General features: G+C 35.7%; 1 protein-coding gene across 6 annotated transcripts in view; it reads left to right on the top strand.

Annotated features, from left to right (window-relative positions):
* The window catches only part of BCAT1 (branched chain amino acid transaminase 1), a 79,259-nt gene extending 54,667 nt beyond the window's left edge, over nt 1-24,592 (top strand). For 2 of the 6 annotated variants that reach the window (XM_081060433.1, XM_081060431.1), the window contains exons 7-13: nt 1,484-1,626; nt 6,946-7,031; nt 9,647-9,787; nt 11,628-11,702; nt 18,229-18,261; nt 23,516-23,545; nt 23,965-24,592. In XM_081060433.1, the coding sequence (XP_080916559.1) occupies nt 1,484-1,626; nt 6,946-7,031; nt 9,647-9,787; nt 11,628-11,702; nt 18,229-18,261; nt 23,516-23,533 (496 nt within the window). In that variant the 3' untranslated portion in view covers nt 23,534-23,545; nt 23,965-24,592. Of the gene's footprint in view, nt 1-1,483; nt 1,627-6,945; nt 7,032-9,646; nt 9,788-11,627; nt 11,703-18,228; nt 21,076-23,515; nt 23,546-23,776; nt 23,837-23,964 lie in introns of those variants that run through there. The other 4 variants (XM_081060432.1, XM_081060430.1, XM_081060434.1 and 1 more) reach the window with 2 other exon arrangements.
* The last annotated feature ends 3,329 nt before the right edge of the window (nt 24,593-27,921 follow it).

Below are 27,921 nucleotides of genomic sequence, written 5' to 3'. Positions count from 1 at the left end.
GTGTACCAAGTACTGATGCGTATCATATGCCCGGGGCAGCAACTGTCCAGAAGGTGACCTCGTGGCAGCCTTCTGGGCGCAGGTACAGCATGTAGATTCAGGAAGTCCTGGGAGAGTCGAATGACGTGCTGCTGGGATGTGAGAGAGACATTGACAATGGGCTCTGACCTCCCTCTGCAGTCTTTCTTTATTTTCTACCAAAAAGGGTTATTCAGTATTATGTCCCATCATCCCTGTTCAATTTCAGCAACTGCATTCTCAATGGGTAGCAAACCCTAATGGAGTTCGTTAAACTAAGAAATCACTTTCTCTCTGGTTTAGAGCTTTTCTTCCTATGTCTTAGGCGAGCCAGGTTGTAACTATTTTGTCTACTCACTTGATTTCTTTTTTACTCGTTCAGACTTCTTTATGTACATGACTACATACCATCTGTATTACTTTCTTAAAACTTTTCTTAGAGTGCACAAAGTGATAATAATATTTAAAGGTTTTCTTCTTTAAATCTTGCTTTCTAGCTCCCCCTACCTACTTAGGGAAAAGATAACATGCGACCATTGTGACATTGGCCACAAATGTCACAAGGAACAAGAAAATATTTAGTTTTGGTCTGTGGGTAGTTTGCTATTTATTATAAAGTAATATAATGTATTATCACAGAATACATGATCACTGTAGATCACTTTTCTGCTTAAGATGGTTTAAACATGATTTTGAATAATACAAGATGAGAAGGCAGGTTGAGAAAAATGGGCTTTCAGAATACTTTTTGGTTAAAATCAGGATTTTTAACATTGTGTCCCATCTTTGGGGGAATGTAGATATTGGCCATTAGGCATTTCTTGGATATATTGAAATGTCTCAGTTAAGACAACACAAGGCTTTGTGTTCTACTACTTAATTCTGTAACTTGATATGAGTTACTTCTCTAAGCCTCAGTTTCTCATCTGAATATGGAAATAATCATAGGGGCCTACTTATAGTACTAGTGTGAGGTTAAAATGAAATAAGTCATGTAATATTGCTTGGTAGGTAAAATAAAATAAAATAAAATAAATAACTTTTTACTGTTATTAACTTGGCTATTTACCTGTGGTTCTCCTAGCTCTACTTTTCAAGTTAGAATTCCACAATTTTGCTTTGCTATCTTTCTCTCAAATGAGTGCAGTTATTAATAGATCATTTAGGTGCTCTGATAACTTTCCTTTAATGTTATGCTGTTAGAGAGTATAGTATATACCAAGGGTGCCCAAAAAATGTATATTCATGATTGTATTCATCTTTTGTTATTGGTATATATTAAATATTATAATTTTAATACAGTTTTTTTCCTTTCTTAAATTGTGTATACATTTTTTTGGCACCCTCTGTGTATATTAAGAACATGGTGCATTGACTACATGCACATGTGAATTAAAGATGCATATTTTAATATAAGATGTAGGGGTTGAAGTATAGTGATAATATGTTTCCTTTTTCTTAAAAGGAATTATGGCTCATCTCTTTTTGCCCAATGTGAAGCAATGGATAACGCGTGTCAGCAGGTTCTGTGGCTCTACGGAGAGGATAATCAGATAACAGAAGTTGGAACTATGAATCTTTTTCTTTTCTGGATCAATGAAGATGGAGGTAACCCATTCAGATTTTAGTTTCTTGCTCCTCCCCCCTTCCCTGCCCCCGCCAGACGTTTTGGGATTGGAGAAAACAGAACTAGAACCTTTGAACAGGAGAATGAGGAGCACAATTCCAGGGCCTAAGAACTACTGTTCAAGTGGACATGAGTTGAAGTTTATAGAATTTATAAAGGTTTTGTCATTATTTTTTGACTCTAGATGTACTTATTATTGAGCTGTCAACTGAAGGAATTAAAATCTCGATTTGAAGATTTGCTGCCTCATCCCTTTTGCTTTCTTACCATTTTTTTCTTATCGGAAATCCCTTGTATTTGGAGATAGGCCTCAGATTAACTCAATGGTCATTCACCATATACTATGCATAAAATGCTATAGTAATAAACATAATCTTCTGATTCTACCGATATAAAATTCAGTATACTCTCTTGCTATAATTCTTTCAACAGTTGTTCCCCTTTATGCACATTTTGATAACATAGCAGAAGCCTTCCAGATTTACTCTGGAGCTCAATTTGATTGAAGCACGCTATTTTTAAGGACATACTGCTCTATCTTTGGATTGCACTTAGATCTTGATTCATTCAAGTCTATTAATATATGTCTACTGTAAAAATCAATATTTGTTTATTACCTTTAATGTCCTGAATGCTCACTATCTCTCTTTGCTGTTTTTATTTTATTTTATTTTATTTTATTTTATTTTATTTTATTTTATTTTTATTGGCAGAGACCATAGGAGTTCGGTGAAGTGTTGTCGTTGTTTATGGTATTGAATGAAATGGCCAAGTATGGGGGGAAAATACAGATATATACACTTATTTCCATTAGAATTTTAATAGTCATAAACATTTTTGAAAAAACACATTTTTAAATTTGTTTACATTCTTAGTTAGACTGTTTATTTCACAGTAATAAGCATAGAGACTAGACATATAAAATGTCAAAGTTTCCAAATACTTATGTAGTCTCAATATTGGTTTTAATTAGTATTTTTAATGAAAATTTTATTTTATATAGCTATAGTAGCCTCGATTGCTCTTTTGTTATTTGGCTATAAATATAGAGGAAGATGGTGATTGAGATGTGGCTGACTTCAGAACGATGCACTAATTTCACCATTAGTTGCAGAGGCTAACAAGATGAGCCTTATGTTTGGTCATCCTTGGCATATGAAAAGTCAGATACAGGTCATGATCTTTCTTCCATTCCTGCTGTTTGTACTCGCCACTATTTAAAAACAAAATTTATACTGGCATATTTGTGATTTCTACATTTGAATTATTGCATATGACATACATTAAAAGCTATGCTTGAAAGATGACAGCCAGTGCTGAACTCTGCACTTAGGAGATAATAAATTGATTCAATTCATTCATCCCACTTGCCCACCCCTACCTTCCCAGCCCCAAGAAAATCCCACACAACCCCAAACAAAAATGGTCACATCATGCAAAAGTGGCAACGTCGTTATTTATGGATGAAAGATGTCAGGATTTAAGCACACTCTAAATAAGAGCTACATGATTTAACCAGAAACTGTCCTGGTGAAAAATTACCCCTTATCCAAACAATAATCATGGACCATTTCCACCATGGCTTTTAAAGATCAGAAAAGAAATGAGAGAATTTGTCTTCTGACTCTTAGAAAATATACAAGACCGTGAGAGTTATTATTCAGATTATGGTTGCCTGATATAACTTTAGTTTTAATGTGAAATGTGCCTCTTCAATTTGAGGGTGTTCACTTAACAGATGAAATACAATTTGAAGTGAGAAGAAAGGCAATGAAATAAATGTTTGGACAGTAGTATGAGAGAAAAATGTCAGGAATAACCTTTGGGCTAAAACCAAAGGAAGACATTGAAGCAACTCTGTAGTAACTTTGATTTATATCATGTGGCTTTAAGAAAATAGAAAGAGGAATAAGTTGAAAATCAGCAAAATACTGCTTTTTCACAAACTTTATCAACAGGAGGTGTAAGCAGAGTTCTTTCAGTCATAACCTGTCATCTTTCCGTGAGCAGCACCCACACTCACTGCTTCTTTTGGACAAGGCTGTCCTTTCTTAGGCAGTACAGTAGATAATCTGTGTTCACAGTCTAGTGCCATGCACAATAACTGTATGTGGCATTGGCCTGTAACTTAGGTGGGTTTTGACTCCAGTGACAGCAAGCCTGGTGGTAAGCCACACAGCCCCGATTCTCCTTTTTACTCTGTTGATGCGTAATTTAACACACTTGCTAGTCACTGTTGGAACAAAGAATTTTACCTCTCGCTGGACCCTGAAGCCACTTTGAGAGGAAGACCTTGTTGTTGTGGTTGAGTTCACAGTTAGTTTGGGAAAATGATCATGGCAGTGAGTGTTGATGTTGCAGTGAGTGTCAGGCCGCAGGAGCCTTCTTGGACAGCAGGCATTTACACCATCTTTCCTGCAGCACACTTCCCTCAGGCATGTCTGCATGGCTTGCTCCTTCACCGCCTTCGAGTCTTTGCCCGCATACCCAATTTTCAGTGAGGATTTCCTTCCAAGCTCCTTTCCCCACTGCTTCCCAGCATTTATCACCTTTCCTCTTTCCTTTGCTCCTATGGTCTAACATCCTGTTTAACATAATAATTGTTTGCCTCTGCCTATTAGAAAGTAAGCAAGGAGTTACAGAGGTTCTGTTTACTGCTGTGTCCTTAGGGTGTAGATAAGCCAACTGCACATGGCGTGCATTCGATACACAGATGTTCCTCAACTTTGATCCTTAACTTATGATGGGGTTATGTCCCGATAAACCTATCGTAAGTTGAAAATAATCACTAAGTTGAAAATGTATGTAATACACCAAACTTACCAAACATGCTAAATTAGCCCTGCCTGCCTTACACGTGCTCAGAACACAATATCCCCCAAACGTTGTTGTGTGCACCTGAAACTAATAATAAAACAAACAAACAAAATATCCCCCCAAATGCTGGCAATGCAGTGCACTGTAGAGTATCAGTTATTTACTCTCGTGATCACGTGGCTGACAGGCTCACTGCCACTTCTGTTGTCCAGCATCACGAGACATGTACCACACATCACTAGCTTGGGAAAAGTTCAAAATTTAATGTACAGTTTCTACTGAATGCATATAGCTTTCACACCATCTTAAAGTGAAAGAAAAAAATCAGAGTTGGGTCCGTCTGTATATTCGTTGAATAAATGAATACTTGTGCTGGTGGTTGGGTCCGTCTGTATATTCGTTGAATAAATGAATACTTGTGCTGGTGGTGCTTAGGGCACTTATACAAACCCACATTCCTGGTTCCCATTAGCGCTTGACTTTGGGATGTCACAGATGAGTCCTGCTGTTATTGCTTCCAAATTCATCAGCTCCTAAAAATGATTTCTCTGTCAAAAACAAGCTGCGTTTGTAGGCTCTGTTTTTCTTACATTGGGCAATCTGGAGCTAGTTCTGGCTCTCATAAGCATGTTTGTGGTTGCAGAGGAAAATGAATGTTTCTCACCCAAATGTTGTCATGTCATCATCTCTGTCTAGCATCCAGAGAAGCAGATGTTCTCTTCTTTGACCTCAGGCTAGTGGTTACAGTTTGGGTGTTAAATTTATTTCACAAAACTGGATTTGCACATCGGGGCTGCTGTTTTCATTTAACTTTATGTCGTCTTAGAGCTCAGTGAGCTTTAGGAAAGGCCCAGTTTGGGGGCACTAGAAGTACGTTTATCTATGTGTGGTGTATATGCATATACGTGTACACACACGTACGTAGATCCATACATTATGTATCCAGTTAGCTAGCTTGCTATTGCAAAACATGAGCTTATTTTGAGACCACTATTTCTAAACATGACAAAAAGTAGCCCTAAGGACTTGCCAAAACCAAATTTTCCTCTTTCCAGAAAATAGTTTCCAGCAGATCGTTTTCAGCAACAAAATTCAAAAGAATCATGCTGCTCTATCCTAGCAAAGATGATTATTCGTTTATTTTTTATTCAAAAACACTTATTACATACCACTCTGGCCCAGGCACAGGGATGAATATAGAGTTTTGGTCTTCTAGACAGCTTGGTGGTCGGGGATATCTGATGTAACCACAATGGAATAGGCAAGCCCAGACCATAGTATACTAAGGGAAAGGGAAAGACCCCAGTGTTGGGACACTTAAGCTCTGGTGCTGATTCCCAATGTCACTAGCCTTGCAAGTCACTTATCTTTATAAGGCCTCAGTTTCTTGTGTAAAATAAGGATTGCACTAGGTGATTTCTGAAGTCCCTTTTATCTGTATAATATGGCTTAGGGGAGCTCAGAGACACCAGTGTGATTTCTACACAGCTTTTGCTACCTGGTGATCCTTTCAAGCATACCTTTTGAATTCCTCTGCAAACATGTCGGCAACACATCATTTGTCACAAGGTTCAACATCTTTATAAAGCGATGATGTAAGGTTCTAATTTCTCACTAGATTCCTGTTCGTGGATGTCAGAGGTAGGCAGGAGAGAGGCACATTGAGTACCCGAGATTTCCTTCTGTGAGGAGGGCATGTGCAGACGATGCCCTTCTGTGAGGAGGGCATGTGCAGATGATGGGCCACATTGACGGACCATCATCATGCCAGCCCTTACGGTGGTTTGGAGTGCCTGTGGTCATTCTCAGGAAGACCAGTGCCTCGGCTTTGGCTTTCTGAGTCACCTGTGGAGTTTTGGTTGGTTTTCTGGATTGCTTTTTTTTTTCTTTCTTTTTTGTTAGCCCTATAAGTGCTTAATCCACTTGGAGCCCATTACATTTGAATCTCAGAAGGTGACATCAGTAACTCCATAAAGTTTGAAAATCACTACAGAGAGATTATCAAGGGAAGTATGGGAGCAGTGACCGGCCTGAATCGGCATGCACACTTCTTGGGGGTGGGCTTCTGCACAGTATTCTTAGGTTTGGTAGTGAACAGTGTTCCTTATTAAGGTCCTATGTACATTATTCTTCTTCACTAACCAGCTTCAATCCACTAAAGTAAATTTTGACTTCAGAATGTTCCTCTTAAGTGTATTTTATAACTCTTAATTGTTTGTAAGTGGAAAACCATCTCCTTTTTTACTGGTGAAGGATACACTGAAGATGATTACATGAGTGTCTTTTTCTTTTTAAAAATAAAGATCTACCTGAAGCGTGAATTGATTTGGGAAATTTGACAATGCAGCACAGTGATATGATCTTCATGTTTATTACTAGCAAATTTGTAAGAAACAGTTTTGTCTTTTTTTTTTTTTTAATGGCTATTGACATAAAGCATGGCTAATATAGAGTTTGAAAATATTCCAATTTCTAATTGACAGAAGAAGAACTGGCAACTCCTCCGCTAGATGGCATCATTCTTCCAGGAGTGACAAGACAGAGCATCCTGGACCTCGCACGCAAGTGGGTGGGTACCTTTGACATGAACAGCTTTTGTAAGCATGCAACAAAAAAAGTAATCAAAATAAGCCCAGCTTAGTGTTGACATAATATGTAGTAGTTCCAACCCATGTTATCTAATCTTAGTCTTACCTCCAATGAAAAGAACTCTTCTAAAAGGACTGTCTTGGAAAGACTATCAAATAAGTATTGTTTATAGGGAGGGCAGGAAGAAACCAGTTTGTCAAGTTTTCCTAGTGAAGAAGTATTCTAGTACTGGTCTCAAGCTCTGTATCAGGTGTCTCCTCCGGACTCACCTGGTTTATACTTTGTGTTCTTCCTTTTAGCCAGTTCTTAACTTTTCAAGTCTAAGTGCATTGCTTCCAAATGGCAATGATTCGTAGTTCTCCCTTCCTCTATTTATTCCAGTGTAACCATGCTTGTCATAGAAATTATGTTGACTGCCTTTCCCCCCCTTCTGCTCCCTGTCCTCCCAAATTCACATACATGCTTATTAAAATCAAAACACTCAAGCAAATGTAAAATTATTTTTAGTAAGCTTTCTGATTCATGTGACACAGGCAAGCATGTTAAACTGTTTGGTATTGGAAATGACATTATAACATACTCAAGATGAATACTGAATGAGTTGGTGATCTGGCAGAGGTTCTTGGATGGAACTTTTGACCCATGTGTTAAAATGATGTCCAAGGGACGTGAAAAGGCTTTGAGCATACTGTGGTCAAAAATGGGACAAATGTTTAGATACACACAATGTGTCTATGAGAGTACTAGCACAGTTTCTCTGGAAAAGACTTTGGAAATAGAGGAAATGTGCTATAAATAATTCTACAAAACCCTGAAGTAGGCAAGACCCAACTGCCACATGCTGGCTGGCACATTGGGCATGACATTTACAAACTGTTGGTATTATTTCAAACAGCTTGCCCTGTCCTAAATATGCTTGCAGTTGGAAAGATGTATTTTCAAAGCTCAGTAATTTTTGTTTTATTAAAGAAAAAAGTCAATCAAGTACGGAAGGTTTGATGACAAGTTGCAATGGGAAATGCTTTCCCACACTAATGATTTGCTAGCATGAAAAATAGGTTATTATGAAGGAATTTTTTTTCTTGACTCCTTAGCTGTAATTTATTTTAAAAGCTATTTTAAAACAGGGAGACATAAATGCCAAGAGGCATGCAGGGGGTTACCATTATTTGCCAGAAGGGGAAATTGTCCAAAGATAAGTAAGGGAGAGCAGAGGAAAAACAATTCTGTTTATTTACAAGGTTTTTTTTTCTTTTCCAGAACACAGAGCTCAGCTTGTTTTCAGTTAACTTGGCTGATTTTCTGGGATTTATTTACCTTTGAACAACACAATTGCAATTGCAGACTGAGATAAATTGAAACTTGCAAAAAGCCATATTTCTATTGCAGGCATATTTTCCTACCTTTCCAAATATACTTACAGCATGATGCATTTTTCTTCTAATATTTTGAATCTTGCCACAGGCTGTGATTTCTTTTTTTATCTATTGTGGATTTGTAAGTTTTAAAAAAATTCTCTCTTATTTAAAAAATCTGTCCATTCTCTATTGTCCTTAATTCAAATAGCCTGTTGACAAACTTTGAACTTTAACCACTAACAAAAGAATGAGAATTAAGCAGATTTAAGAATGAGTATTCAACAGATAACTTAAAGGCATTTTTTTTTCATATGATATCCTTGAGCAAATAAAATGTTCCAGTAGTTCAGCAGAAGTTGATGAGGTCATGCCAATAATTCTGTGATGAAACTCAACCTAATATGATACTAAAGAGAAGGAAGAGGATTACTGTTGTAAAGTCAACTGAACAGCGAATTTAGGAAGAAAAAAAAAAAATATATATATATATATATACACACACACACAATGCAATTTCTCAAAGTCCAAATGTATTTTTAATGTTTTAAAATAATGAAATATTTTGGATGTTTAAACTCAGTCTATGTTTTTACTCCATAAAAGACACAGTAGAAAGAGGACCAGTTTTGGAGCCAGTCACATCAGGTCTGAGTTCAAATCCAGTTTTTGCCATTTACTTACTGTGTGACCTTAGGGATGTCATTCAGCTTCCCTGAATCTTACTTTTCTCATCTGTAAAATGGGGATACGAATATCCACCTTAAAAATGAGAGAATTTGGCATGCTATTGGATTCTCAAGTAATGGTAGCTATCATTATTAAAGTTATATTTTTATGATAAATAGTTTGAAGACTGTCTGTCTTAGCGCACCCATTAAGTAGCACTTGGGCTACATCAGTTTGTGAGACTTTAGCCATGAAGTGCGCCTCGTAAAAGGGGGAAAAAAAACAGGCGGGCACGTATTGAAATATACCATGCGTTTTATAGTGATACTCTTATAATTTACATTCTGATCTTCTCATTTAGAGAGGCTGTGACCTTGGAGTAGGTTGCATAACACCTCAGTGTATTTACAGATACGATGGCGTTGTTCATTCTGTCCAGCTTTCCCTCTAAGTATGACTGCTGTTATCCAACTTCAGTCCGGATGTTTAGCAGAAAGGTAAGGACTACAGGGCTTTGTTGCATGCTTTTTCCTTGAAAATATACGCTTTTTGTTTTTTACATTCCAAACAGGGCGAGTTTAAGGTGTCGGAGAGATACCTCACCATGGATGATTTGACTACAGCCCTGGAGCAGAACCGAGTTAGAGAGATGTTTGGCTCTGGCACGGCCTGCATTGTTTGCCCAGTTTCTGATATACTGTACAAGGGGGAGGTAAGACAGTGTTTCTTCAGTCCCCTCCGGTAATTTCTAATCATTTGCCTGTAATTAAATTTTTTTCAGCGTGTGAACAAAATATGAGTTGGCCCCAGGATGCAAAGCATTTTTTTTTTTTTCTATATTTGGCATTTCATTAACTGGGGCCGTTTGTCATGATGACCCTGTATTAACAAATTACTTACTCTCATCTTTCCAGTGATGTTGTGTAAGATCCAACATTGTGGGGGGTCAGTTTTGTTCTTGGACAAGTATCATCTCTATCTTTTGTCAATTTGGGGATTGGAGATGTGTCAATTGACTTCCGTCATTTCTTTCTACTGGCTCACTAAGGAAGGTTCTACAGGTAGTTAGTTAGAGTTCAATTTATGGTTTCCAAATATACTTCCAAACTATTGGAGTAGAAATAGCAAATAGTAATGGAAAATTTAGTTGAATGATCAACTCCTACATTAATTATTATTATTATTATTATTATGGCTACAATTTTTTTTTTTTAATTTGGCAAAACTGGTGCATTTACTAAAATTTTCAGAAGGAATTCAAGCATTTAGTTGTAAGAAATTTTCTCCTCCCAGTAAACTAGTATGATTTCGTATGTGCTGTACTTTCATTTTTTGGTCAATTTTTTGCTATTCCCTTTATAACAAAGCTCCAATACTTATGATTAACATCACCAACTGACTTTATAATTCAAAGTCATGTGGGTGTTATTTTAAAAATGTGAACTGGCTTAAGTTACTCGTATTAAATATAGATTCCATTGTTTTAATATTTAACATTATAATTATTTTTTCCTCAGCTGGTTGTATTGATTTTTTTTTTTTTTTCCTGCCGATTTTAATGGTGTCTGCTTCATTGCTTGAGATTTTTGAACTTGCTTTTAGGGAATGGCTCCTGACATAATTCCAGCTACAGATTATTTCAAGAGAAAACAATTATTCTATTATCACCTAATACTTGTACTGATCATAAACCTACTGTTTCATATTTTATTGTAGTATCTCGGTAATGTATTATTGGTCCACTTTTTTAATGAATTAAGGTCATTAGGTCAGATATTTTTAAGTCCAATTATTATTTTGCCTGTAGAACCAAGAAGTTTATAAAGTTTATCATGTTCTTAGTGGTCTTGTTTTAGAGGGCATTCAGAGCCAAAATGTACATCTAATTATCCTATTGCCCTAAAGGGCATAAAAAGAAAGGTAAGAACATGGACTATCTACTAAAATCAAACTATCAAAGTCCTGCAAGCTAGCGAGGCATGAATGGGTCTGACTGAAATATAAATTAGGATCGTGAAATCTCTCTCAGCCCTGAACTTAATCATGCTATCCAACATTTTGGAGGTTTGGCTTAGAACAGACACAGGTTCGGAAGCCCCTTTTGTGAAGGCATAGACTTGCTTTAATTTATGTCCTTGAAATGATTTGCTTTAATTAGTGGCAAAATATCTTTTGGCTTCTCATTTCTTGCCAAGAGGATTAAATATGGGGGCCAATCATTTATCCTTGTAGATTTTGGGAATCCTGAAAGGAGTAGGGTTCTTTTAAGTTTAGCCACTGTTTTAGGGACCCCCCCCCAGCTTCTCATTGTTTCCTCAAATCATTCTGAAGACTGGCATATAAACTAGTGCCCTAAAATCAGGTAGTTAGCTTTTATTCAAATTTGGAACAGAAATGAGGCTTTGGCATAAGGAGCTAACATACGTAATCAGGTTATCATAGTACCATTCCTTTTTTCAGTGGAATTGCATTGATACAGTAGCATCGCAGAGTGTTTTGTCACTGTATATATGATTATCCTCAATTATCTCATGTCTGGTTTTCTTTCATAGACTATCCACATTCCAACTATGGAGAATGGGCCTAAGCTTGCAAGCCAGATTTTGGACAAATTGACCAATATTCAAGTAAGGAATTCTTTCTGTCATCTTATTTCAATTAGCACTTAGAACCAAATCGTATTTCAATGTTGAGAAGAGAGTAAATAGTACAATTTTGGGTCAACAAACTTAAATTTGTTTAAATTAAAATTTAATTTAAATTTCATTTGGTCAACAAATTCAAATTTAAATTTAATAAGGAAGGCATTCCTGATACGATGTGTGGGCATAAGCAAAGCAGAAATGGGAAAGAAGATACATGTTAAAACAAAAGAAAGAAAATATTGTCAGAGACTCCAAATTACTTAACATTTTAAAAATATGTAGATTTTAATAACATTTAAAAATCTCATTATAAAGTGTAACATACGCTTTTGAAAATAGAAGAAAGCATAGGAGAAACCTAATATTACCTATGATTCCAGCACCAAGATATAACCACAGTTAATTTTCAGTGTCTCAACTTTTAAGATTTTATAAGCATTTATATATTTGTAGTAAATATATTTTCTAAAAAAATGGGAGTGTACATAATTTTATTATCTGCTTTTTTCACTTAATAAATCATTTGCTTTTTTATATCAATAAATCATTTTAATTCCATGTATAAAGTTTAATTGAATTTCATTATATCAATGTACCATAATTTTTAAAGAACTCTTATTGAATATTGGCAGTTCTTTCACTATTTACTATAAACAGTACCTCCCTGATTATTTCCTTAGGATAATTATTTCCTGGGATTGTCATTGTTGGGTCAAAGGGTGTATACACCTATTTTTTGTTTTTTCACTAACTTTGTTTTACCTATTTATTATTATTATTATTATTATTTTGAGCAACAACCTACAGTAATGTCTCGCAAGGCAGTTAAACATCTTTCTACACAGACATAACGAATACCAAGCAACCCTGGGTCACCTACATGAGACTGTTTTATAATTTGTAAGCACTTCAAAAAGTTCTTGGAGGATTTTGTTGAGCCATCATTGCCAGTCAATGAAAATAACCCAGGAGAGCTGAGATTTATATTGAAACATGAAATAAAGTTTGATGGTTTGAGTGACATCAGGTAGTGCTGGGTCTTAGAACTAAGCAAAGATTTAAAGTTGTTTGGGAAAGCAGCAGGTCCTTACAGAGCAATTGAGGTCCTTGGATAGTGTTAAAAAAATGGTATTTTTGAATATTTAACAACTTTTATGCAAAACTAATATTAATAAAAGAAAACAATGATTGTGGTTTTTGAATCAATGAGCTGTCTTACCCCCACTCTTCAACAAATGTTTTCTATAGGAATTTTCTGTAAGTTAAATAAAGGAATATGTTAATATTGAAGACATAACAATCTATTCAGAGTTATTTTCTACTTTTGAACGAGTATATAGAAACAATTAGAAGTAATTTGAAGAAATTTATTAAAACTTTCTGTATGGATATTTCAGGTATTTTCGTATTTTTTTAGAGTTTTCTAAATCTAAAATCTTGAGTAAATCTGATGAAGGTAGTAAGTTTTTAGTGTTTTGCTCAAATGCAAAACATAAACAGAACAAAAATATATGATTGTCTAGATTATGGGAGGTTTTATCCAAAACAGAAGTTGGGAGATTTTTAAGAGAGGAATGACGTGTGATTATAGTGATGAGAAAGGAAGACCACCAGAAAAATTTCCTTGAACAAATTGTATGGAAGAGAATGTTTCATTCTATAGCACTTAATACATAAAACAAGATTTCAGCGTTACCTCTTGGAGATTATATGAAATAAGAAAATTTGTCCTGATTTGATTTGGTTGTAAAGGGTTTAAAGCAAAGGAAAACTAGGCTGAGGGAAAAATCAAATTCTATTATATTTGAATTGAAAGGAAGATCTAAATAGAGGTGTTTGGACCATCCATGGACCATCCATGCAGAATCTAAGATCACATCTTTCCTCTTCAACAATTTTATGTTTGTGGACATAGCACCTAAAGCTTCAAAATTATTCTCTTACAAGATGGCAAATTAGTGCTGTCAGCCAAGCTACTAGGTTATCTATTTCTCTCCCAGAAAAATGGATATTTTCTCTCCCAGAAAACATGGATATTTCCCACAAAGTGCTCTGGTAAATTGAAGAAGAGGAGAATAACAACAATCAAAAAACCATTAGGATTCTTGCCAGTGTTGACCTGGGTGGGGGGCGCAATTCCTTCTTAACTGAAGACTGGATTTTCATTTAACTTGTAAACTTACATATATGAGCAAGAATCTCTCTTTTTAAGTATGGATCCCATTTGGCTGATTATCCATATGGTTCCCTGGGTCTTAGATTGCCATACTAATACCTCTAAAGAGAATATTTCAAATGACAATACTCCCCCTCCGCCCGCCCCCCCCCTTCTCTTTTTAAACAACAAAGAAAAACACTTCTGTGTTCATACTTAACCAAACTTAAACTTGGAGAACATTTTCCATATTGCCATGTTTCCTTTCTCTCCCATTACTCTTTGCTGTTCCAGTTACTCACCGTCATACTGATCTTTGCTCCTGTCTTTTGGGCTCCTCTCTGTTCTCCAGTATGCTCTGCTCTCTGCTACTTCTTTCCTGTTTCTTTTCCCTCTATAGTTTGCCCACTTGATAAGGTATTGGTAGTCCTTCAAGACATATGTCTTTTAGGAATCTTTTAAATCTCTCTTGAACAACATCCCTTTCCTCCCAGTACAAACACACACTGATCCACTTAAATGCTGCTTCTTTCTCCAGCGTCCATAGTGCCTGGGATTATCACATGTGACCTTTAACTTATATTCTAGTCATGCACTTGTCTTTGTTCTAGGGTTCTTTGAATGTGAGAATTGTTTCATTCTCTTTTTGTAAGCACAGTATGCAGCACAAGGTCTAGGTCGTAGTACATACTCAGTCGTCTTTCCTGAATAAATAAATAGAGGAGTGAATAGGTGAATGATTCACCAAACACTCACTAAAGAGCAAAAGCATATTGCTCTCTTGTGTATTACCACATTCTGAGAAGAGGTGGGAGGAAGGTCTTCAATAATGGCAAATTATTTTTCAAAAAACAATTAAGAAAACCTGATTTAGAATTTTTCAAAGTGGCATACACATCACTACTGCTGTCAGGATGAGATGAAAGCTGAAACCTGGGTCTTAACTATCAGGGACAGCATGTTTGAGTAACTAGCAGTGCTGCTGTTGAGGTTTAGTTTCAGACAATGGAGAGTAGTGATTGCAAAAACTGAGAGGTGGGCATCTTAAATAGTTTAGGAAAAGGAAAGCCTAAATATGATAGGAGCAGAATCTCTATTGATTACAGGTTAATGGATAGAGTTAAAAAAAAAACACCTATGTTCCCACACGTGGCTACAGTTTTGTAAGATTGAATGACCGTTAGCGGTTATTGTATTTTGCTTGTTTTCAGTGGAACAGCTTGATGCCTTTTAGTTATATAAGCAGATGGAGCCCCACCCCTTTTCCCTGCCGATGTCCAGAGCTTTCTTTGTGTGCATTCTAAGTGAATGATCCAGATTGCTTAGATGACTCAGTTCCTTGACTAGCTTCCCAGCCTCTCCTCATTCCCTAAGACATTCGTCTCCACATGTGGTGGGACTTTGCAGAGCTTTGCATACCCAATGAATAGGATTTAGAACAAGAATGACAAATTATTACCTGGTGGGCAGCACTTATTATATTTTTGTTGGCATTGTAGAAAGTAAGTGCATGACACAGATTGTCCTTTTATGTTACTAAGAATTTTTTGCTGAATGTAAAAAGTATTTTAGCAAGACTCGTGTGAAATTATTTGCCATATATACATATGTCGAATGTGAAGTAATGAACTTGTCATTAGTCATGTTTTGCCTTAGTGTTCTAACCGGAATTCATGAAAAGATAAAAATTCTGCACATCACATAGTTTTCTCCATGGGCTTGAAGAAAACTCATGGGTCATCTCACAGGCTCCGTGTGATTTGCCGTGTTGCTTTAACCCCATTTTTGATTCTGTGAACACAATCAAGTGAGTTGTGACTTACAGCAGGCCTGCCAAATGTTGAAGACGTGGGCCTTCAACATTGACAGTGGTATAATGACAGCCTAGCCCAGGCAGATATGTGTTCACTTTGTCCTCCTTCTCTGGACACCTACTCTTGAAAGAATGTAATTTCCATCTCTGCTAACATTTGTCATCTCTACTTTGAATTATTTTGCCTTGAAAAATTAAATTGAATTATCCATCATCCAAATGAAAAATTTGATTGCTAACTGCCTAGGTCTAAATATTATGAATTACTTAGATTATCTCTTGGATACATCTCAAAGTTTTATGATTTTACATAAAAGCATAAATTGCAGGATGAGTGTGGTAAAACTTAATACATATTATGCAGGTTTGCAGAGTCATATGGCCTATGACTGTCATTCTAACCAAAATTGATTTTTCACTGTGTATAAAACTAAAACAACTAATTGAAAGCAAATTTACATTAACTGATGAGATTCAAGATGAAATTATAGTGGTCATGAATCACAACTCTGTAGATCTGCTAAAATGTCAACATGCTTACATTCAAGTATTGTTAATGGCAAAAGTGTCCAATGTATTGATGGGAATACAAATAAGAGAACTAGAACACATATTTTGCTTTTATCTCAAGTCACGTTGACACCATACGTAAATCAGGCAGAATTTGGGAATGTTGTATCCAGCATTCACTATGAATCAACAGAGTCAATAGCGGGAGGTACTCTTTAGGTAACTCTTTCTGATGTGGATTAAGCAAGGTGGATTAAGCAAATCACTTATAGTCATTGGACTTCCTTCATTCTCCTTTTCATGTAATCCAGAAAGTTGTAGGTAGACCCATTCTTGGCTCCTGTTTTTTTTTTTTTCCACCAATTTGATAAATTCTGCTCAGTGAGGTCTTTAAAGCTCTTTAAGAGAAACGGACACAGCACATGGAAAATGTGACATGGGAAAAATGGCATTGGACAGAGAGAAGCAAGAGAACTGGGCTTGTGGTTATGAGCTTCCTGGAGCCTTGGTCTTCTTATATGTAAAATGAGAAGCTTGTCCTAAAAATTCATTGCTCTTCACACTTTAATTGTTAAGCAGAAAAACTTTCTACAGCAGACTTCTTTCCTGGAATCCCAGTATACAAAACTGATAAGAGTGGAATTGTCCTGAAGTAAGGAAACAAAACCCAGAGCCCTGCTTATTTTGCTCATCCAAATAAGATGATCATTTTAGATGATCATTAAGGTTCTTTCCAGCTCTGAAATTTGGAGGTTTTGCATTAATTTCAACTGAAGTTATATTAGGACTAAAGAGCCACTTCATGTGAAAAGGGGACATCCTGTGACTTAGGCAAACACATGGTGGCAGACTTAATGGCGTGCTCCTCTGGTTAGGGAAGATCTGTCCCAAGTTAGTTTCCACACGTGACTATGTGAAGGGAAGCGTCAATGGTGGTCAAGAAGATGGAATTGGGTGTGAGAGAGATCTTGGCTAGGGTCTGGACCCTACCGTTTACTAACCACAACCTTAAATAAGGTATTTAATCTCCCTAATACTTAGTTTTCTCATCCCTTAAACATGATTGATAATGGCACCTACTATCTGGGGTTATGGAGAGGATAAATGAGGCAGCAAATCTGTAAACTCTTGGCGTAGTTGTTTTTGGCATGCAGTATTTGCTCAACGGTGAAAGCTCATTTTAACACAGAGATGGTTGTTGAATGAATGAGTGAATGAATAAATAGATGAACAAATGAACATAGGACTGGCTTTGTGTTTCTGACATCTGGAATGTCTTTACGTTTCATTTAATTCAGTTTTAAATATTAAAATTTAGGCTTGCTAGAGCAAATTATCTGCTAATGCAAATAATCTAATCGATTATTTGCAGCTCCATAATTTTTGAAGGAATAAAAACACTTGGGATGCTAACGTAACATAAACAACTTTCTTTTAGAAAACAAGTCACTGTTTCGATCCACCAGGCTTGTCAATTTAATATTTTTGTCCATGAACGTAAAATTCTCTCAAGAAGGGGGTTTTTCTAGTAGTGATTCTCAAACTTTTGCTCCCATCGGACTACTCACCTGAAGTGCTTGCGGAAGCCCAGGTTGTTGGGAACCATCCACAGAGTTTCTGATTCAGGGAATCTGAAGTGGGGCTCGAGGAATTGCATTTTTAACATGTTGCCAGGTGACGCTGATACTGCTGGTTTGGGGACTGCACTGTGAGCGTCACTTCTGACAATAGTTAAACTCACATCATTTGGAGAGCAGACGCTAACTGCAGAATGGTAATGAAAAGGCCTTGACTTAATTATACGCAGGACTTACATCAACTATACATTTGAGGAGAATAATAATTGTAAAATGTGTGATTCTTTCCAGATATTTGGTTGTTTTTCTCCAGTCTTATTTTTAATGTGAATATGCTTTTAATGTTCAAAACAGAAGCAAATCTTTTGTATAGCGTCATTTGTATTGTTGAGTTTATAAGTTACAGCGCTGTTAGCTTTTAAACTGAAACATGTTTTCTTCTTTTTGTTGCAGTATGGACGAGAAGAGAGTGACTGGACAATCATCGTATCCTAAATGGAAAATACAGGATATTACCTGTGTGCTATTGGGATAGACTATTGCATCTGAATTATGATAGATTCTTTGGCTACCTGTTTTTAGTTGTGCATAATATAGTTTGTGTGATCAGTGTTACCAAGGGGATTGTTTCCTCATACTAGAGAAAATGAATTGCAATCATCAAATGGTGTATTGTAAACCTGATAGTAGAAGCTTATCTTACCTTCCCTTAGAAAGATGATAATGTAAGCCATATAGCATAGAATTTTCCTCAGTATTCTTAGTGCCTCCCTAGTACTTCACTCAGATACAAAAATGTTTGTTTATTCTTTAGCATAGGTTATATTCTACTCCTCAACCAAATGAATTTGTGTGTGTGTGTGTGTTTGAAAGCTGATCTGAGTAAAATTCACATGTAACATTGCCTGTGACACATTTTTATCCTCAGAAAGTGTTTTGTTTTTTTAGATCAAGACTTTCAAAAACTGGATTTTCTCTTGTCACATTTGTTTTGGTAGGCCCCCCCTGTCTATCTTAAGGTAAATCTCTTCCTCTTCCTGATGTCACAGTCTGCTCGAAGATCTTGTGCATCAGTGAGATCTGTGCACATTTCTACCATTGCCCTTTCCATGTTGTGTTGTGATTGGCAGCTTGTTAGTGTCTGTACAACACTGAGGGTCTTGTGCCTTAGAGATCTTTGTATCCCCAATGCCTGGCACATAATAGGTACTCAGTAAATAATGAATAAATGAATATTTACCTTCTATAGAAGTGAACTTTCTTTGTTTCTATATTATGAAACCTCTTTATTAGAATTTGTGATTGATTCTGACATTGTGTATTTTTACCTCATATTGTCTTTGTTTCTCATGATCTGCTAAGCATTAGAGATACTCAGAGGCGTAGTTTCTTGGAGGAATTTTTTCATCTGTAAAGACTGTCTTGAAATTGAAGTTGTACCTCTAGAGAGAAGTTGTGATATCATACCAAATGGAAATGACAAATGATACATGTTAAGTGTTAAATACAAAATAATTCACCCTATTTAGTTTTTTAGTAGAAAGCAAAGAGGAATACTGTGGTTTTTATACTCGGTTTTATATGTGCTCTTTGCTGTTGAATAAGGAAGGATTGGATGAGTACAAAGTTAGGGTACAGAGAGAGCACTTATAGATGATATTTTCCTTGTTTAGGAACTCTGAGTTAAAATTGTATCCTGGTTTTTCTAGAAGAAAGTCAAATCTTGATAGAAAACATTCACTCTGGAAGGTCAACTCTCAGACATTATATTTTGGTTTCTTGCGATACTAATAACTTTCATCTTGCTGATCTTATTTCATTCTCTTTTCAAAGCAAGGAAAAAAGAAACATTCTAAAGGTTTGATGCATTGGAAAATTTTCCTTAAGGCAGTTAGCAGCACATAGCAAATGGGACTTTGATTCTTTTCCAAGACTTTTGGCCGTAGGGTCTTTTATAGATAGAAATGGTAAAATGAAAATTAGGGAAGTATAAGATGAAAAGGAATGGTAAAAATATATTTTAGGGGGCTTTTAATTGTTGATCTGAAGTCTTGGAGAGTCTGTTCTTTTCAGGCCTCAGGTACTTTACCTGTCCTCTAGTCCTTCACCAAGTAGTATTCTAAGGGTGTGCACTTGCATTGGCTAAATCATGTGACCTCATTTTTAATATAGTATTCGAGAAAAGACTTCCAGGTAATTTTAACCTGTTAAGTAGCATATAAATAACTAGACTCACATTCCTATAAGAAATGGGAATCATTTGTTTGCCGTACATTCATTTTATACTTTGCATTTCTAAATTTAGTATGGCAAGACAGGTCCATTACATACAAAAGATAGAGAACAATGTTTTGACAATATGTCTGTATGATTTCTTTTGTTAAAAGTTAAGAACATTTTAAACCCTTCCTATCAGACTTAGTGAAGAATAAGGATATACATTTTTAAAAAAACTGAAGATCTCCTAAAACAAAGAGCATAGTCTGCCATTCTTATTTAAGTAGTAAGACAGGAAATAGACCTTGACACTAACTTGTTAAATACATTTAAAAGAAACATCTGCACATTTTTTTCCCTTGTGCACTATTTGTTTAATTGCAGTGGATTGATACAGCAAGAGTGACACATTATAACTAGGCAATTATCCGTTCTTCAAGACTTAGTTATTGTAACACTAATTGATCAGTTAAGGCATAAAATAGTCTAGCATTAGGAACATGTAATAGGCTAATCTGTTCAAAAAGATCAACAAATTAATATTGTTGCTGATTTTTGCATAATTGGCTGCAATTATTTAATGTTTAATTGGGTTGATCAAATGAGATTCAGCAATTCACATCTGCATGAATATAAACAGAACTGGTGGCACTTACAATGATGATTAACTTATTTTACATGTTCTCTTCTACGTTTTTCAGTTTTCTTTTTCATTTCAGACCAAATTTGTTAGTTTTTTTCAAAATACATTAGTAGAAACCAAGATTTTAAAATGAAGTATTCAGACATAAACAAAAGATGAGCATTTCCTAAAGACATATGCTATTAGAAATTTTCTTTGTTATAGTCATTTATTAAGGATTCAATTTATGATACACCAAAAGAAGAGTCAACCTCAGGGATATATACCATGCTGTCTAGTACCTTGCAGCTGGCTGAAATGAATAAATAATATCTGCATTAACCTTTTCTTTCAAAAGTACAAAGGAAAGGTAAAATAGAAAGAAATGACTGAGAAACTTTGTTAAGGGATCGTGTTTGTCCTACCTGCTCAGCCCCCTCTATTCTTATTAAGATTTCTGCAAAAAAAAAACAAAAAAAAAACAAAAAAAAACCCGAGGTAGCAGCAAGAAAGTGCAGTGTAATGCCAACTATGTGACATGTAGTGCCAACATGCCTGAAGATATGGGAAACCTACAGTATACACCCTGGGTTAAAATTCTTCATATCAGTTTTGTTGCTTGATAGAATTGTACCTAAACAATTGGTCTTGCTTTCCTCAAATCAGACCACTCTTGGGTACTTGAAGGCAATTAACGAGTATATCTTAGTCAAAAGAATTGTGGGAGCTTTTTATTAAAGCTGCAGATTGAACTCTGCTTTAGGGGATTTGTGCTGTGAAATCAGCTGCCAAATAAATTTATTTATTTTGCCCATTCCCATTCAGTGTTCAATCACTGTATTCTTTTTCTTGTTTCTTTTAAAATTACACACTTGGTTTATGCTTATGATAGGAAAAATGTGTTTTAAGCAGAAAATGATAGCATTTGTTCATTTTCAGTGAGTGATATTTAAAATATTAGAGCAGTAAATATTCACTGGATGCACTGAAGCACGGCTTAGATGGGTTAGAGAAACATTGTAAGGATCCCATATTTCATGTCCTGATTCTAAAGATGATCAAAGAATTCTTCCTCGTAATATGGATTCCTGATGTGCATTTGCAGAAACCTAAGTTACAGATAGTAATGCTGGCAAGTAATTTTAGTGAACACTATAACACCTGTCACTTTCTTTTGCTATAAATAGAATTTGTTCTGCTATCTCTTTTCCAGATATCTCCTCCAAAAAGGAGGCAAAAGGTACCAGCTTTTCAATAATCATTACCTATTAATTGACAAGGATCTTGGAGATTATAGTTAATTTGACAAATGTTTATTGAGTATCCACAAATGTGCATCTAACATAACTTGCAATAGGGATTAGGAAATTGGCTTTAGAAAAAAAAAAAAAAATATATATATATATATATATATATATATATATATATATATATATATATATATATGATATTACCCTCATGTTTATACTCTAGTACTTGAACAAATTTCTAGGTATAAAAGCAGTATTTAATGCAGTTATATAATGAGACAAAGGCCAGAGGACATCTCTTATCAAGAAATCACAGTGAATATTTTCGTCTCATTTTTAAAGGACATTTGTCCTGTTTGCTCCTTCCTTTCCTCTAGTCAAAACTACTCAGTATGGTTAGCTTTTGGGGGTTATTCAACTGCTTGCGTGGTGTGAGTTGCCTCCTGGTTTACTACTTATTGCCAATCTCTAGCACATTTGTTCACTGCATTATTTTGAAGTAACGTTGAGTTGTCGTGGTCCATCCAACAAAGGAACACCTCAAACTGCAGTGTCTTTGCTGATCTTAAAATCAGATAATACTGAAATAAACAAAATATTCCTAGAGTGAGTTTTTCTGGAAAATGTCCATTAGGAATCAAACTGTTTAGAGCGTTAGCTCGAAAATGATAGATCCAGCTACTCAGAAAATAACAAATGGATGACTAACTTTAATATAAAAATGGTTTTGCACGGTTTGAGATTTTAAAAGAAAGGCCATTTAAACTATTGCAGGATTCATTTTTATCACTGCCTTAAAGCCCTTTTAAAAGTACAAAGGTAGAAGAAAGTGATTTATTTTTTATCTTCAGCATGTATACCATAGTAAAAGACTCATCAGATAATTTTTTGAGAGGGTGGTAATGAAACATCATCAGGATATAGTAGTGTTTATGGGTAAATAATTCCTTGAGATCAGAGATATGTAAATAGTTGCTTTAATGAATGATAGCCATGGAATTTAGTTTTAGAAAATGAAGTGGTCTTTAAAATCTGCTGGGTACGAGCACTGAAGTTTTAAGTAATCTTATTCTGTCTGGAAGTGTATTTTTCACCCCATAATAGATCCAGTTAGGAAGGCCTAAAACCTAAGTTGCATAGCATTCAACTTATAGAAAGTACTGTTGGGATGGTAAGAATTGACTGTGTATGGTATGGGAATGAATTGAATTATAGTTTTATTGACAGATTCCTCTGTATATTGCTATCACAATGGCTGCATATCTTGTTACCTAGTTATTGAATTATGGAGTAAAATTTATTTACAAAAGCTGTCAGAAGAACAATTGGATGTAGAGCAAGAAAGGAATGATAGAGGGGGAAAATTCCTACTGGCTTCTGTGTTGTCCAAAGGAGCTTCTTTTTTATTCTGTCAGCCATAGGAATATTCAGCTTTCGACACAGGTGTCAACTACCAATAGTGCCAATTAGGAAGTGACCAATGGTAGTGGCTGGTTTTTGAGATAATAGAATTAGGCCATGATCGTAAGGTAATAATCCGAGAGTTATGCTACCTGGAAACCACTTTAGATTACTACCTATTGGAATAACTCTTTATAATTGCGTAGCCTACAAGATCTGTTGGGTCATTTCTTAATCATTTCCTTCTAAGATTTGTGAAGCTTCTTGAGGCTGAATAAAAGTAAGTGACAAGGAGTAGATTGTGATTGGAGTAGACTGGGTGTTCTAGATTGTGATTGGAGTAGACTGGGTGTTCTACCCCTCCCCTCCCCCCCGCTTAGAAACAGTATTTACCGCTATTTCCTTTCCTTGGTGAAAGTTAACTGTTTGGAAAGTAGTTGATTATCATTTAGTTTTTAAAATGTACAACAACATGCAGTTTCCTCAAGCTAATTTCACATGGTCATTAAAGTCATCCTCAGGTTTAAGTAACAAAGGAATTCAGATACCTGTCTCAATTTCTACTTCATTGGTAAGTTTTTAAAGAATGAAGGCATTCTCTGAAAAGTATGGCTGTAAGTAGATTTTGAATCGTCTTACAAAATAAGCTAGCTACTTAAAAATAAGCTGCGTCTATAAATTGTTTCCCTGTTGATGTAGGAGAATGAATGATCTTGCAATAAACCCAACTAGCTACACCATGGAGCCTAACCCACTGTTCTGAAGAATTTGGGCTCATTGGATACGGTGGGTGAGAGAAAATAAGAAGCTTGAGGAAGCAGTTTTTAAAGCAGAGTTTATGGAGAAGGAGAATATCAGCTTAACTATTGAATTTTTGGACCCTGTTCTTGCCTCTAAATCTGATTGTAATGATAAACCACAGCCATTGCTCATCAAATTTCTCTAGTTGTGTGGTGATTCTTGATATTTTCTTTAAGAAAAATCAAGTAGAAGAATATAAACACTGTAAATAAGGCTTGGCGTTCATGAAAAACTGTTTAAAGTTTGTATGTTAAAAGGATTTAAGCTCACTAAAAACATGATGAAAATGTGGAAAATATACTGGGTAAAGGAAACTACCTCATTCTTCAAAGGTTTTGTAGAAGCACAATTAAACATAAAATGGCTGTGTTACATACGAACCATCTGGTGTGAAAGAACTCTGTAATGTCTAAAAGACCAGCAATAATTGTAACTTGCTGGCAATAGACACATTCTTCATTGTTTGCAGGTTCCTCATCAAATCTTTAATTATGCACTGTTTCTGTCATCAATAAAACAACTTAAAGGAATCCTGTTTGTGTAGTATCTTGAAATGGCATTTTTGGATGCATGAAATAATAATGCTTAATTACCATTTTAATGGTGTTACAAAGTTTTGGATCATGAAATGTCAAGGTAGTGTGGTATTTTTAAACCAAAATGACATTGAGAGAGTGAAAAGGATTGAGTACACCAGAAAGCCCTGAACTCACACAACTGGGCAGAGTCTAAATGGCTCTCATATTTTCAGACATTTGGATAAGAAATACAATGGGCACTTGAGATTGTCCTTTCCCTAGGTATGAATCTGTCTTTAGTAAAATTTAGCTTTGTCTTTGAAATTTCACACAGAATAAGGGAAATATATTACTTCTTCCCATTCATTGTCATAATTAACCTATCCCACTGATAAAACAGCATATTCATGTACCTAACCAGCTTTCGAGTAAAAGATACTATAAAGTGAAAGACGTTTGATCTAAACCTAGAGAACATCGATGATGTGTCCTTTTAATCAAACCAGGCCTTGTATAAATTGCCCTCATAAGCAATTATCTTAGAATATTGCCAAATGCAGTCTATCTGAGGGTCACATTTCATATTCATTTTCTTATGGTTTGTCCCAATGATTGCAACTGCAGCAAAACCTAAGGTTTATCAAGGAATTACTGTAAACAATGTAAAAGTATCAAAGTGCTCAGTGCCCGTCTTCTCCAGACTCTGTCAAACTGAAAATGTTGGTCATTATTAAGGTCTTTACTAAAAAGTTGTGTGCCGAGTTTGGAATGTTCAGGTAAAAGTTATTAGTCAAGTTCTCCTTACAGTGTCAATGCTCAAATCTCACAAGAGTGACAAAGATAGACTTGTCATCCCTGAGGGTGATGACTTAACATTCACTGGAGCTTATGTGATTTATGTGATGAGACAGCAGTCTCCTTCAGGGTAGAAAATGTCTCTTCTACATCGGCTTACTAACAGAAACAGGAAAAAAGGGCAAGGGGAAGGGGGAATTTTTGACCTTTATAATTATTTTTCGGCTAAGTTCATTCAATTTGATTTTAAGCATACTTTTTGAATTAAGAATTTATTCCAGGGCCAACCCGGTGGCTCAGGCGGTTAGAGCTCCATGCTCCTAACTCCGAAGGCTGCCAGTTCGATTCCCACATGGGCCAGTGGGCTCTCAACCACAAGGTTGCCAGTTCAATTCCTCTGCGTCCCGCAAAGGAAGTTGGGCAGCACCCCCTGCAACTAGAAACGGCAACTGGACCTGGAGCTGAGCTGCGCCCTCCACAACTAAATCTGAAAGGACAACAACTTGAAGCTGAACCCTCCACAACTAAGATTGAAAGGACAACTTGACTTGGAAAAAAAGTCCTGGAAGTACGCACTGTTCCCCAATAAACTCCTGTTCCCCTTCCCCAATAAAAAAAAAAAAAAGAATTGATTCCACATCCTGACATACCATAGTGGCCATACACCACAGATGAAATGGTCTATTGTAGCCTGCCTTTATAATGGTGACAATTTGCAGGATCACATTCCTGTAACCAAAATCCCACAGCCAAGATGTAAACTCTTCTTAATGTGGATGTAGAACAATCACTGGGCTCATTCTGTAGTATATCTATCTGCAACAGGGACAGAGTTGATTGAAACCCGAGGTCCTTTCCAAAGATCTTCATCACTAAGAAAATAGGAGTTTTGACAATTCTACAAGATCAACTCATGAAAAATTTTAGAGTTGAAAAGTTTAGAGCTGATTGTAACCCAAATGCAAAAGAGGTGATTAAACTGCATTTGTTGTAAAGATAACTACCATAATTTAGTAAATATTTCTCATCAATATTCATGATAATAAGCAGAGGTAGTGCAATGTTTAATCTCTGAATTCTTCAAAGCCATGTCTGGATATAACAAAACCTTTTTCTTAACATATAGGTTGTCTAATAACTAAGAGAATGGGTAAGCTACCAACTGACACTGATATAAACCAATTACTTGAATTGGAGGGGAAAAAAAGGAGACCATAATAGTACCAACCTCACTGGTGATAAGGGTTAATGAGTTAATATTGTATGTAAAGAGTTTATAACAGTTCATGTATAAAATGGAAGCTGATGGAATTTCATTAAAAATAAATAAATGAATCCAAAGACAGGGGCAAATAGATACTTCACAAAAATGCTGTGGTGATCAGCCCCACCCTCTATGCCTGGAGGAGGTGGAGAAATTTTCTAGATCCGCAGCAGAAATAGTTGCCACAGTACAAGTGGCCGAATCTATGGCCCAAACTGCTTGCTTAAGGTGAGTTAAAAATGTGTGATTTATTCAATCCCAGAGGTAAAAACCTGGACTAGATTAAACAATGACTAATAATATTGAGAAGTACTTAGATGTTTTTAGTTTTTAGAAATATGAGTGAAGTTCTGTGTTCCACACGAATACAACTGCGATGGTTAATTTTATGTGTCGACTAGGCTATTGTGCCCAGTTTGGCCAAACACTAGTCTATATGTTGCTGTACAGAAGGTATTTTTCAATGCGATTAACATTTAAATTGGTAGAATTTAAGTAAAGCAGCTTATCCTCCATAATATAGGTGGGCCTCATCCAATCAATTGAGTTCCTTAAGAGCAAACAGTCTTCCCAAAGAAGAAGGAATTCAGCCTTAAGACTGCAACATAGAAACCCTGCCTGAGGCACCAGCCTGCTTGGCCTGTAGTTCAGATTTCAGACTTAAGAGTGAAACTTCACCTCTTATCTGAATTTCCCACCAGTCAGTCTACCCTACGAATTATGGATTTGCCAGCTCCCACAATCCCATGAACCAATTTCTTAAAGGCTTTCTTTCTTTTCTCCTCTCTCTCTCTCTCTCTCTCTCTCTCTCTCTCTCTCTCTCTATATATATATATATATATATATATATATATATATAATATATATATATATATATATGTTATATATATATATATTTATATATATCCACACATATATATGCATATATGTGTTATACATTATTTTAATATAATAGATTATATATAATCAAAATTAATAACATGATTAATTATTATATTCAAATCCATGTCATTCTCTCCAAATGTCTTTGTCATATAAAAATATATATAAGGTTTTCATTATATATATAAAATATATGACATTGTATGTATATGAGTTTTATATATATATTGGTTCTATTTCTCTATAGAACACTAAGACAATAAATGACATTTTTCACCTTCTTATGTTTTTCTCTTTTGAAAAAGAAAATTGTGCTATTCCCCCCCTTTTAAAAAATTTTATTGGGGAACAGTGTGTTTCTCCAGGGCCCATTAGCTCCAAATCGTTGTCCTTCAA

Source organism: Rhinolophus hipposideros (assembly GCF_964194185.1).
Source record: "Rhinolophus hipposideros genome assembly, chromosome: 9".
In the NCBI taxonomy this organism is placed as follows: domain Eukaryota; kingdom Metazoa; phylum Chordata; class Mammalia; order Chiroptera; family Rhinolophidae; genus Rhinolophus; species Rhinolophus hipposideros.
This window is presented reverse-complemented; position numbering and strand designations above follow the sequence as displayed.